We start from the raw sequence: 12,718 nt of genomic DNA, 5'->3' as shown, positions 1-12,718 counted from the left end.
GAAACGGGAATGTTAACAGAGTATCAGTAGACAAGCTTAGTGAGGTTTATCAGATTTGGATAAAAGAGAGGATTGCTATCAATCCTCCACAAGTACTCAGAGTTTAATAGCAAAGACAACATATTTGTCCTCGTCCATGAGAAAAGAATCCTTAATTTGATAAACAACCACATCTAAAGTGCCTTCTTTACAGCACTTCAGTACTTTCCACTCTGTCTGCTTTTTTAAAAAGTGAATTTAATTCATGTGAAAAGTGCTGGACTGACAAGCCTGGAGATTGAAAGCCTTTTATTTGTTTTAATGCACAGGAAAGATAAAACAGTAGAAATACTTTCCTACCAGTGTGCCTTAGCCCAGTCCTAGATTCAGAGAGCAGCTCATTCTACATTTCTGCTCAGTCCTTGACCTCTCCGCTGTGGCTGCCAATTGGCATCCATAACACTGGGGGCTGTTTTGTGGTATGGACACCTGTCCACAAGCCACTAATTTGGTTCACACCAGCTACTTCATAGCTTCAGAAGATGATAAAAATTGTCCTCCAAGTAATTTCCATGTTAAGCATTCACATGTGCATGGAACAAGCTGAAGATAACAAAGGATACATCAACTGAAATTCCCAGAAAGGAAATTCTCAGCGGTTTCTAAATCCATATTAATAGCATAATTATCCTGAAATAAAGTTATACTTAGAATACAGTTTACTACCTTTTTAGGGGTTACTTCTAAGCATTGAAAAAATGAAGTTACATGCAAGCAATTTAAAACAGCTTTCTATTAAAAATGGACTCAATACTGCAATCCTTGTTTGTATAAGTAGTGCAACTGAAATGAGGGTTGCAGGTTTTAGTCCTAAAATTGTTTTAAGATCATTAATTCAGCACTCAAAAAATAAACAAACCACCTTTTCAAGAAATAAGTAGTTCTGATGCGGCACTGAAACATCCTCTAATCCAAATTTCTTTTCAGTGCAAAAGCAAAATGCATATAGTATGTATTTTTATGGCAATTTATATTGAGACATACATATAGACAATGGGTACAAAAAATGTAAAAGCCTAAGTCACATTTTCAAAAGTGAGGCAGGCACTTTGGAGCCTAAGTCTCAGTGAAAGTCAATGTGAGTTAGGCTTCTAAGGGCATCTCTACACTGCTTTGCAGTTGAGACTAAGGGGGTGTGAATCGCTGTGCGCATCAAAGAGACTACATTAGTGTGAACTTGGGACCTTTGTGCCCACAGCATCCCTATGGGGGAGTAGTGCAGCACTTTGGTGTGCACTGCTATTCACACCCCCTTCGTCTGAACTGAGGGGCAGTGTAGACAAGCCCTGAGTCACTTTTGAAAATGGGACTTAGGCTCTTAAATCACTGAGGCTTTTTGAAAAATGCATCCCTATAATGTAATTGTTACTTATAGATCAGTTTGGTGAGTCATATCAAACCTTTCTATGGGATTATGTTATTGCTGTTCTTTTGAACCTACAACAATGAAAAGAATGATCCAAAATGGTACTGGGCTAAATTCATTTATTTAATGGCTCATTTCCGTATGTTTAGTTTATGAATACAATCCACTAAAAAAAAAGGTTACCTACCTTTTGTAACTGCTCTTCTTTGAGATGTGTTGCACATGTCCATTCCATTCTAGGTGTGTGCGAGCCCACATGTGTGGTCACTGGAGATTTTTGCCTTAGCAGTATTCATACGGTTGGCTGTGGCGCCCCCTTGAGTGCTGCGCTCATGCGTCGGCATATGAAGCGCCGCTGGCCCTATGTCTTCTCAGTTCCTTCTTGCCGGCAACTTTGACAGAGGGGCAGTGAGGCTAATGGAATGGACATGAGCAACACATCTCAAAGAACAACAGTTATGAAAGGTAGGTAACCAATTTTTCTTCTTTGAGTGCTAGCTCATGTCGATTCCACTCGAGGTGACTCAAGCAGTATTAATGGAGGTGGGCTCAGAGTTCACGATCTCGCAGCACTGCTCTGCTAAAGCCAGCATCATCTCAAGCTTGTTGCACATAATGAGACACGAACGTGTGGACAGATGACCAGATAGTGGCCCTACAGATCTCTTGGATTGGTACCTGTGCCAGGAAGGCAGCTGACGACCTAGCGGAGTGTGCTGTCATGATCGCTAGCGGAGGCACCTTCACCGGCTTATAGCAGTAGTGGATGCAGGCTGTGATCCAGGACGAAATCCTCTGAGCAGACACTGGGCGACCTTTCATTTTGTCTGCCACTACAAGGAACAACTGTGTTGACTTACGGAACGGTTTCGTTCTATCTGTGTAGAAGGTCAGCGCCCTCCTGACATCCAGGGTGTGTAGCCTGCGCTCCTCATCTGACGCATGAGGCTTTGGAAAGAAGATGGATAAGTGTATGTCCTGGCCAGTATGAAACTGGAAAATGACCTTGGGCAGAAATGCTAGGTGTGGCTGCAGCTGGACCTCATCCTTGTAGAAGACCATATAGGCTCCGAAGTAAGTGCCCTGATCTTGGACACCCTGCAGGCCAACGTTATCACGACCAGAAATGAAACCTTCCAGGAGAGAGGAGGAAGCTAGAGGCTCAAAGGGAGGCCCCATGAGTCTCGACAGCACGAGATTCAGGTCCCAGGGAGGGATCTCGGACGTGTGGGTAGACCTTTCAAAAACTGTGCTGTCACTTCGTGAGCGAAGACTGACCTGCCTTGGAGGATGGAAAGCCAAGATAGCGGCCAGGTGGACCATGATTGATGATCGGTACAAACCCTGGAGTTTGAGGTGCAGTAAATAATCCAGGATCTCCTGCAGCGGGGCCTGCTAGGCCTGGATACGCCATTCCTAGGCCCAGCATGTGAAACTTTTCCATTTGGCCAGGCAAGTCGCTATGGTGGAGGGTTTCCTGCTACCCAGCAAGACCTGCTGAACATAGGCTGAGCATGCCCATTTGTTTGCGCTTAGTCATGCAGTAGCCAAGCCATCAAGTGCAGAACCGCTGGGGTCGGGTGCAAAAGGTTGCCATGGTTCTGAGACAGCAGATCTGCCTAGAGGGGCAGCTGCAGCAGCGCAGCTTCCGAAAGGCTCAGCAACGTGCCAAACCAGTGCTGGCAAGGCCACCCAGGGACTATTAGGATAATTCTCGCCCTGTCTTGCTTGATCTGCTCAAGGACCCTGTGAATCAATGGCACTAGTGGGAAGGCATACATCAGCAACCCCAACTATGGAATGAGAAAGGGGTCTGATAGGGAGCCCCTGTCCATTTCCTGAATCGAACAGAACGTGCAGCATTTTCTGTTCTGCCTAAACGCTAACAGGTCCTCCTGGGGAGTCTCCCACCTCTGGAAGATGGAGCGACCACTCATGGCGAGACAAGAAAGTCCTGCTGATGTGATCTGCTAAAATGTTCTTAGTCCCAGGCAGGTGTGCGGCTATCAGATGAATGGCATGCCACACACAAAAATCCTGAAAGTGGAGAGCTTCTTGACAAAGGGCCAAAGACTTGGCACTGCCCTGCTTGTTGATGTATTACATTGCGGTGGTATTGTCTGTCAAGATCTGCACCACCTTGACCTTCAGGTGGGGCAAGAAAGCCTGGCAGGCCAGGCGAACTGCTTTTAGCTCCCTGACGTTGATGTGGAGGGCCAGATCGTCCCGCAACCAGCAGTCCTGGGTGCTCAGCTTGCCCAGGTGGGCTCCCCAGCCCAGGTCCGAAGTATCCGAGACCAGCATCAATGACAGGGTCACGAAGGGGACTCCCCCCAACACTGACCCGGGGTCCAGCCATCAATCCAGGGACAAGCGGATGTGGTCTGGCACCCAGCCTACCCAGTCTAGGTCGTGCCTGTTGGGGATATAGACAGATGCTAGCCAGGCTTGCAGAGGCCGGAGATGGAGCCAGACATGGCTGACCACATATGTACACGCAGCCATGCGGCCCAACAACCGCAGGCAAGTGTGAGCCGTGGTGAGCAGGTGGTTCTTTGCATGGGAGATCAAGTCTGACACGGCCTGAAAACGCGCTTCTGGAAGGCAGGCTCTGGCTCGCGTGGAGTCAAGAACCGCCCCAATGAACTCTATTTGCTGGACGGGCATTAAGGTGGATTTTTTCTCGTTTATTAACAGGCCCAGGTCGCGGCAGGTGGAATGCACCAGATCAAGGCTCCTCTGCACTTGTTCCCGAGACCTGCCCTTGATGAGCCAGTTGTCGAGATACGGGAAGACCCGGATCCCTCAACGTCTCAGGTAAGGGGCCACTGGCGCCATACATTTTGTGAACACCCTGGGGGCCGATGAGAGGCCAAAGGGAAATGCCGTAAATTGGAAATGGAGTTCACCCACTATCAAACGGAGGAAACATCTGTGTCCTTGGAATATGGAGATATGGAAATAGGGATCCTTCACATCAAGGGCGGCGTACCAGCCTCCCAGATCCAGCGAGGAGATGATGGAGGCCAGAGAGACCATGCAAAACTTCAACTTTTTAAGAGATTTCTTGAGGTGTCGCAGGTCCAGAATGGGTCTGAGGCTCCCTTTTGCTTTCAGGATTAGGAAGTAGCAGGAATAGAACCCTTTTCCTTTTGTGTCCTTAGGGACCTCCTCCACCACCTCCAGGTGCAGGAAGCTCTCAACTTCTTGAATGAGGAGTTGCTCATGAGAAGGGTCCCTGAAGAGGGGTGGGAAAATTGGGGTAGAAGGCAGGAGCGGCCGAAAACTGCAGGGTGTAACCACGAGACACTATGTCCAGCTCCTGTAAGTTAAGTTGTAACGGCCCAAGAAGGCCTGATGGTTCACCACCCGGAACTGCAAACTGGCTGTTGAATAAATTTTTCTTCCAAACAGATCCAACCCTTTGGGCCAGTGGTCCCCAACGCGGTGCCCGCAGGTGCCATGGCGCCCACGGGGGCATCTTAATGCGCCCGCATCCTGGCCCTCGGGAGAGCACCTGCCGAAATGACGCTGAATTTCAGCAGCATTTGGGCAGGGACGCCTCTCGATGACGACGCTTGTTGCCAACAAGTGATGTCATTGAGAGGCGTTGCCCCCGAATTTCGGCGGGGACGCCTCTCGATGACTTCACTTGTTGATGGCAAGCGCCGTCATCAAGAGGCGTTGGCGCCAAAATGCCGCCGAAATTCGACGGCATTTCGGCAGGTGCTCCACTGCCGCAGTGGTCCTTCGTCTGGTGCCCGCCAGACGAAAAGGTTGGGGACCACTGCTTTGAGCTCTTTATTTTTGGGGGTCAAACTGGTATACCCTGCTTGTCTTTTTTATTGGCCACAGAGACCACTAGTGAGCCAGAGGGTGGGTATAGAGGTATTTAAACCCCTTGGCTAGGACAAAGTTTTTCCGGCCCTTTTTGAAGTGGGAGGAATGGAGGAAGGAGTTTGCCAGAGGCCCTTGGCAATCTTAAGGACACCATTATGCACTGTTGGTGTGACAAGAGTTGGGGCAGAGGCTGACAGGACATTAAACAAGGTGTCCACCTGCTCAGCCATCTCCTCCATCTCCAGGTCCAAGTTCTTGGCCACCCACCGTAGCAAGGCCTGGTGTTCTTTGACATTGTCTGTCAGGCTGGCCCTTGAGGGTCCCACAACCGCCTCATCTGGGGACAAGCACAATGACTGCACAGCCGGGGGAGGCTCTGGGGCATCTTCCCCCATAAGGGAGGGAGGCTTAGGGCTGAGTGCAGTTCCCTCTGCCTTGATCACTAAGCATGGCTCATGCACTGAGCCCTGTGCCGTCACTGCCACCAGCGGTTGTCCTGAGGCGGCGGCCGATGAGCAGTGCAAAGGGGCATTGCCACAACTGGCATTCCCATGCGCCCCAAGAAGGCCACTGCTAAGAGGATGACCAACGGGTGGTAAGAGGAAACTGAGAGGAAATTGGGCCAGCGGCGCCTGATATACTGACGCATGACTGTGGCACTCAAGGGGGCACCACAGCTGGCTCCATGGACACCGCTAAGGCAAAAATCTCCGATGATCACGCACATGGGCGCGCATACACCTGGAATAGAATCGATATGAGCAAGCACTCAAAGAAGAATACTTGATACTGAAATACACCATTAACAATGTGCTTGTTTTCTTGTACAACATACGTCCTGGGTTGAGCTGCATGTACAGTGGCAAAAGGAACTTCACTATGGACATAGAGAACAATTTCTTTTATGTTGTAAGGTGCATGATGACAAACAGAAGGATGATACGCCCCCACCAACTAAAGTCAGTTCGGCTCTTGAACACATAAAGTCAATGTGGTTGCCCCAATAAATATGAGATCAGAATATGTCCTTCTAAATGCCTGCATAGTATTTTAAGGGCAATTATCTATTGATCTCGCCACACTGGAGGTTGGAAATACTTACAAGAACTGTGAATAACTGAAGAAAAACATTGTGTGTCAGTAACTCTACCCAGAAATCTTGTAATGGACCATAATCAACTCGTCAATGCACTGAACAGTTCATAGAATTATCAGCAAGCATTAAATATTGCATTCCCGTTCCCACATGTGTAATTAATGGCTAAAGAAAACTCCCTTGGGTAAATTTTTATGATATTTCCCACTTACTGTATTGACTTTTTTTGTTTTTAATCATGAAAGAATACATGTTTGAACAAGGGAAAAAATACTGTCCATAACATCAAAATTTGGGGATATATTTCACTCATAGTACACAAAAGCTTTTCCCAAAGACCAAAAAACATTGACAACAGACATGGAGAGGCACCAGTGGAACAAACAAAGAAAGAGATAGAGCCCTTAAGGGTGTAGTTACCCAGAGTTATCAGCAGTTCCAACTTGGATTCCATATCATTGACTGAAAAAAAAAATGCATGAAGTGTCTGAGAAATGAGCTATGTTATATTGGAAGATTAGAACTGACAGTCTTGGAGAAAAAAGTGAACTTCAAAGGGAAACCTAACTCAAGAAAGGGAGATCATTTGGGCCACACAACAAAAAGTCAAGTGCTTTACCAATCTGGCTGTGTGATCTTGTCAGAACTAAGTTGACAAGAGGTGGGCATAGCCAGTACCATGATGGCAGCCCTCAGATAAAACAGAGACTCTGCAAGAAGTGATGTTGGTGATTTAGGAGGAAGCACTCTTTCCCCCTGAATCAGCAGTACATCCATGATCCAGTATGAGGCCTGATGCCCATTTAAGCCCCTAGAGCACTTTTTGCACAAGTATGCATGCTAACCAATATATCTTAACCAAATTCTAGCTGTGTTCTGTAACTGTAACTGCATTCTATTCAAGTGACAAAAGAATACTCGGTTGTACCCAAAATCTACTCTACAGTTCTCAAGTAGCTCCAACTCTTCCTAAAATCTGCTGAACAGCATTGTCAATATAGAGTGACTGTGGAGTTTGTTGGTGAGAAAAGTCATCCATTCATATGCAATCTATAAATCACTTTAGGAGCCTCTTGGAAGAAAGCTGCTATACAGATATTAGGTATTAATATAACTCACCAGTAGTGCAACCAGCCTCGTCAATTCCACTTTCACAGTCTTTCTCCCCATCACATCTCCAGGATGATGGGATACATTTGTTGCTTGAGTCTCCACAGCTAATTTTTTCAGCTGGGCACACTTGTTTGGCTAAAAAAAAATGAAAACAAAACAAAAAAAAACAAGGAAACTAAATGTAAATATGAAAACAGCAGTAGACATTAAAGAGATATTGGTTTTAGTAAATTTAATGTGGCCAAATTCTGAAACTGATATCCACGTAAAATTCCTATAGTAAGTGGCAGAGACCATTGATATCAATGGGAATTGGGCATGTTTAGAATATCAAAAGTCAAATGCAGATACATCACAATAAAAGAGCTTCGGAACTGATTTTTATTTAAATATCCAGCAAATAATTTATCTGACACATTTTTTATTATTAATTGATCTACTAGTAGCTAATGTGGTGGGTTTTTTTGTTTTGTTTTGTTTGTTTGTTTGTTTTTTGTTTTGGCTGCAATTTCTTTTGTACAGCAATTTCTGAATTTCATGAAGCAAGAGAGATTTCCCCTATAAGACAAGGGAGATCAGTAGACAGGATAATCACAAACGCATAGATTTTGCACACATCCAACTATAGTTGGCTAAAAATTAGGAAAAACCACAATGAAAGGCACCAGGCCACAAACAAGCTTAGGGGATGGAGAGACTTGCAGAAATAGAATCCCTGGTATATAAAAGAAGAAAATGCACTGATGCATTGTGGTCTTCATTCTTCTCTCACTTACATTAGTTGTACACTGCTAAAACTCCCTTAGCTCCATTGGCATTATTTCCAACTTATACCAGTACATGTAAGGTGAGACTCAAAGAAACGGTTACTCACCTCTCGTAACTGTTGTTCTTTGAGATGTGTTGCTCATGTCCATTCCAATTAGGCATGCGCATGCTGCGTGCATAGTCGTTGGAAAGTTTTTCACCTAGCAGCACCCATCAGGTCGGCTGTGGAGCCCCCTGGAGTGGCGCCTCCATGGCGGTCAATATATGACCCTGCCTACCCGGCGCCTCCTCAGTTCCTTCTTGTCGGTTACTCCAACAGAGGGGAAAGCAGGCAGGCAGGTTTGGAGTGGATATGAGCAACATGTCTCGAAGAACAACAGTTATGAGAGGTGAGTAACTGTTTTTTCTTCTTTGAGTGACTGCTCATATTGATTCCAATTAGGTGACTCCCAAGCCTTACCTAGGCGGAGGGGGCAGAGTTAAGGAAACACTGATTGCAGCACTGCTCTGCTGAAAGCTGCATCATCTCTTGCGTGCCAGACGATGGCGTAGTGAGAGGTGAAGGTATGTACCGAGGACCAAGTTGCGGCCCTGCAGATTTCTTGGATCGGGACCTGGGCCAAGAACGCTGCTGACAAGGCCTGGGCCCTCATGGAGTGTCCCTAAGAGCCAGGGCCGGTACTTTGGTCAGCTCATAGCCCGTGCGGATGCATGACGTGATCCAGGAGGATATTCTTTGAGATGAGACTGTGAGCCCTTTCATCCAGTCTGCCACCGGTATGAACAATTGGGTCGACTTCCTGAACGGCTTTGTGCACTCGATATAGAAAGCTAGTGCTCGCCAAACATTGAGGGAGTGCAGCCTCTGCTCCCGGCTACGGGCATGAGGCTTAGGGTAAAAGATGGGCAGGAAAATGTCCTGACTGGTGTGGAAGTGAGACGTCGCCTTCGGGAGAAAGGCCAGGTGAAGCCTGAGTTGCACCTTATCCCTGGAAAACCATGTATGGTGGGTCAGAGGTAAGGGCCTTTACCTCAGACACCCTCCTTGCAGAAGTAATGGTGACCAGGAAGGCTACCTTCCATGACACATATAGGAGGGAGCAAGTTGCCAGTGGTTCAAATGGGGGCCCCATGAACCTGGAGAGGATCAGGTTAAGGTCCCAGGCGGGGACTGTCTGATCTGGGGGTGTAGGTGGTCCAGACCCTTGAGGAAGCGACCACCCATACAGTTGGCGAAGACGGATCAAAAGGACGCTCCTGGGTGGAAGGCCAAGATAGCAGCGAGGTGTATCCTTCTGGAAGACGCCACCAGGCCTTGCTGTTCCAGGTGTAAGAGGTACTCCAAGATGAGGGGTACCGGCACCTGGAGAGGGGGTGTATGATGCTGGTCACACCAACATGAGAATCTCTTCCACTTAGCCAGATACATGGCTCTAGTGGAGGGCTTCTTGCTGCCGAGGAGGACCTCTCTTACTTGCCTCTAGGACGGAGAGCTGCTCCTCCCTTGCTTCCGGGAGCAGTGCCGGGTCAATCCCACCGGTTTCGGCGCAGGGGAGTGGTGGTGCTGCGGGTCTCTGCCAGAGTCCTTCCATGGTGCCGCTTCCATCACTGTCGCTGGGGCGCTATGCACCGATGAACTCGGCGTTGGGTCTTGCCGCGCTGCTGGATGGGTGGTCTAAGTGCAGTCTCCATAAACAGCTGCTTGAGGCGAAAGTCTCGCTCCTTTTTGGTTTTGGGGCAAAACCCTTTACAAATCCTGCACCGATCGCCTTGGTGAGTCTCCCCTAGACACTTTAGACAAGCGTCATGGGGGTCACTCATCGGCATGGGTTTGAACCGCTGGGACTTGGGCATGTAAGCAAGCCCTCCCAAGGAAAAGCGGTTGGGATAGAGGATAAACCCCCAAGCCCAACTGCTAACTACTAACTAACTAATAAGCACAGAGAACAACAAACAAACAAACAAAGCTAGGGAAACATGGTAGAACTTGCTGAGCAAGAAAAACCACAGTTCCAATGACCATCATTGGCGGTAAGAAGGAACTGAGGGGGTGCCGGGTCGGCAGGGTCATATATTGAGCGCCATGAAGGCGCCACTCCAAGGGGCTCCACAGCCGACCCGACGGGTGCTGCTAGGGGAAAAACTTTCCGAAGACTGCACGCAGCGTGCACACACCTAACTGGAATCGATATGAGCAATCACTCGAAGAAAAATCTATATTCAGTGTTAACTAGTCTACACAATCCCACAGCATTTTGTGATAAGTACTCTGGAATGTTCATCCAATTAGACAGTCACTCACTGAACAGTCCAACTCCTCTTTTTAGAAAAAGTTGTTTTCAAATGGATTTCTCCGTTTGTACTAATGCTGGTAAGACTATGCGTGTCTGTGATAGGATGAAGTTTTAATTATCAAGGGAGGAGCCTCAACACAGTTGTGAAATGTGTTTCACATAACCCTGTGCAAGTACTTACACAAAGAGACAACCAGCTTTCTATGTGCTGGCTGGGAGACTGTGGACAGCAGCATCCCTCAACTGATTTCACCACCAACTTTAAGAACCAGGCCTCAGAATCGCCTCTAATAATCCTAGAAGTGTCAACCAACCACCTGGAAGGAAGTTTCATTAAATCATAAAGGCTAATGGTGAATTTCTTTTATTTATCTTCTCAGTCCCCTGACTATCTATACAAACCTCTGCTTCTGTGAGCTGTGGGCGACCAATACGTCATGCAAAACCAGCACCCGCTTACTGCTGGCAGCCAGCTAATAATGTATGTAATTGCTGCTTTGTAACTCTGGGAGAAGACAGCATTGGGGCAGAAGCTAGTTACAATTTCTCACTGCACGTTGTTTAAATTATATTCTTTTCTAGATTATGGAATGGTCACAAAAAACACCATATTTTGATGTTTTTTTAAAAAATGTATTTGGTTTATTAATATAACTATCAGCTAAACTTGGGAAGACTAATAAAATATGAATGATTTCCCCCAACAATATTATTTATTCTGTTAGGAACAAAATATTTGTCAGAGCACTGGTCTATCTAGGCAAGTCCAGTATCCTATCTTTGGCAGCTGTCCACATCTGATACTTCAGAAGAAGACAGTCTGCCTTTCCCTCTGGTCCCAGTTTCATAATACACCATTAGCCTGATTTTCAGAGCTGCTAAGCACTCAAGTTAGTTCCACTGAAGTCAATGAGACAGAACCGCTGAAAATCAAGCCACTAGTCAACTGTGCAATACTGTACATCGTTACAGTATCTTCCCATACATTGCTACTCATGGTATTATTAATTCAATGTGTTCTCAGTGTGAGAACCATCAGTGCCATGCAGCTCTTTTCCAGTTTGCCTGAACTGTTCAAGCAATCCCATTCTAACAGAAAAATGAAAAGCCATTGGGAGCAGTCATTAACAGAGAGCATCTTACTGATACAGATAGGAGCCAGCAGACACTGCTTCAGTTGTCAATTTAGACTGGAAATCTCTTATCCCCTTCAAAACAGAAGTATGAAAACTACAGAAATGATGTTTTCCTTCACCACTATAAAAACAATAAGTAACTCAAAAAGTGCTGCAATCAGCATGAGGGAATTCTATATTAGAACTTGTCCTAACAGATAAAGAGGAACTGATCACAGAACTAAAAAAGTTAATGGGAGCTTAGGTCCAAGTGATTGGGTCTTGATCACATTTATAATGTGTAAGCAGAATAGTCTAGACTAGTAATATATCTACTTGGTGCTTTAACAGGGCCAATTTCATAAAGCTGACTGTAATTGTTAGCCAAATTATCTGGGAGGAAGAATTTAATCAGAAAAATGTGAATGATAATTGGAAATCATTTAAGAACATCTTACTATATGCCCCAAAAGCTACACTCCCACAATTGAGGAAGACAGCTGTGCTGGTTTTAAAAAACCAGCCTGGTTTAGAGGGGAAGCTATAAATAATAAAAATAATAATATATAACAAATGGAAAGAAGGGGAACATGATTGTATTCATGAGTATAAATCAGAAGTTAGGAAGTGTAGAAAATTGATAAGGAAAGCCAAGAGACACAAGGAGAACTCTATGACACAACAGAGTTAAGCAGGGTTTATTTGGTGGGGTTTTTTTTTAAATATATTAGGAACAAAAAATCCTGACCATGGTATTGGTCCATTACTAGATGGAAATAGCAGAATTATCAATAACAATGCAGAAAAGAAAAAAGGTGTTTAATAAATATTTATGTTCTGTACTTGGGGGAAAAAGCAGATGATGCAGTCACATCATATGGTGATGATAACCCTCCTTCCATTTTAACTAGTATCTCTGGAGGATGTAAAACAGAAGCTACTAAAGTTAGTCATTTTTAAATCAGCAGGTCCAGAAAAGAGTTTTAAAAGAACTGGCACAGGAGCTTGCTAGACCACTAATATTGATTTTCAATAAATCTTGGAGTACTGGGGAAGTTTCAGAAGACGGAAAGAAAGCTAATATTGT

The 12,718-nt window shown here is 45.8% G+C and overlaps 1 protein-coding gene across 10 annotated transcripts in view; it reads right to left on the bottom strand.

Moving 5' to 3' along the window:
* LRP8 (LDL receptor related protein 8) overlaps positions 1-12,718 on the bottom strand; it is a 451,875-nt gene that overhangs the window by 65,091 nt on the left and 374,066 nt on the right. For 8 of the 10 annotated variants that reach the window (XM_039486534.1, XM_039486533.1, XM_039486538.1 and 5 more), the window contains 2 exons: positions 7,461-7,589; positions 6,762-6,803 (listed from right to left, as the gene is read on the bottom strand). In XM_039486534.1, the coding sequence (XP_039342468.1) occupies positions 6,762-6,803; positions 7,461-7,589 (171 nt within the window). The remainder of the gene's footprint in view (positions 1-6,761; positions 6,804-7,460; positions 7,590-12,718) is intronic. The other 2 variants (XM_039486537.1, XM_039486539.1) reach the window with 1 other exon arrangement.

The sequence above is a fragment of the Mauremys reevesii genome, linkage group 8, assembly GCF_016161935.1.
Source record: "Mauremys reevesii isolate NIE-2019 linkage group 8, ASM1616193v1, whole genome shotgun sequence".
In the NCBI taxonomy this organism is placed as follows: Eukaryota; Metazoa; Chordata; order Testudines; family Geoemydidae; genus Mauremys; species Mauremys reevesii.
The sequence above is the reverse complement of the archived record's forward strand: the minus strand, read 5'-3'. Positions and strand labels throughout refer to the sequence as shown.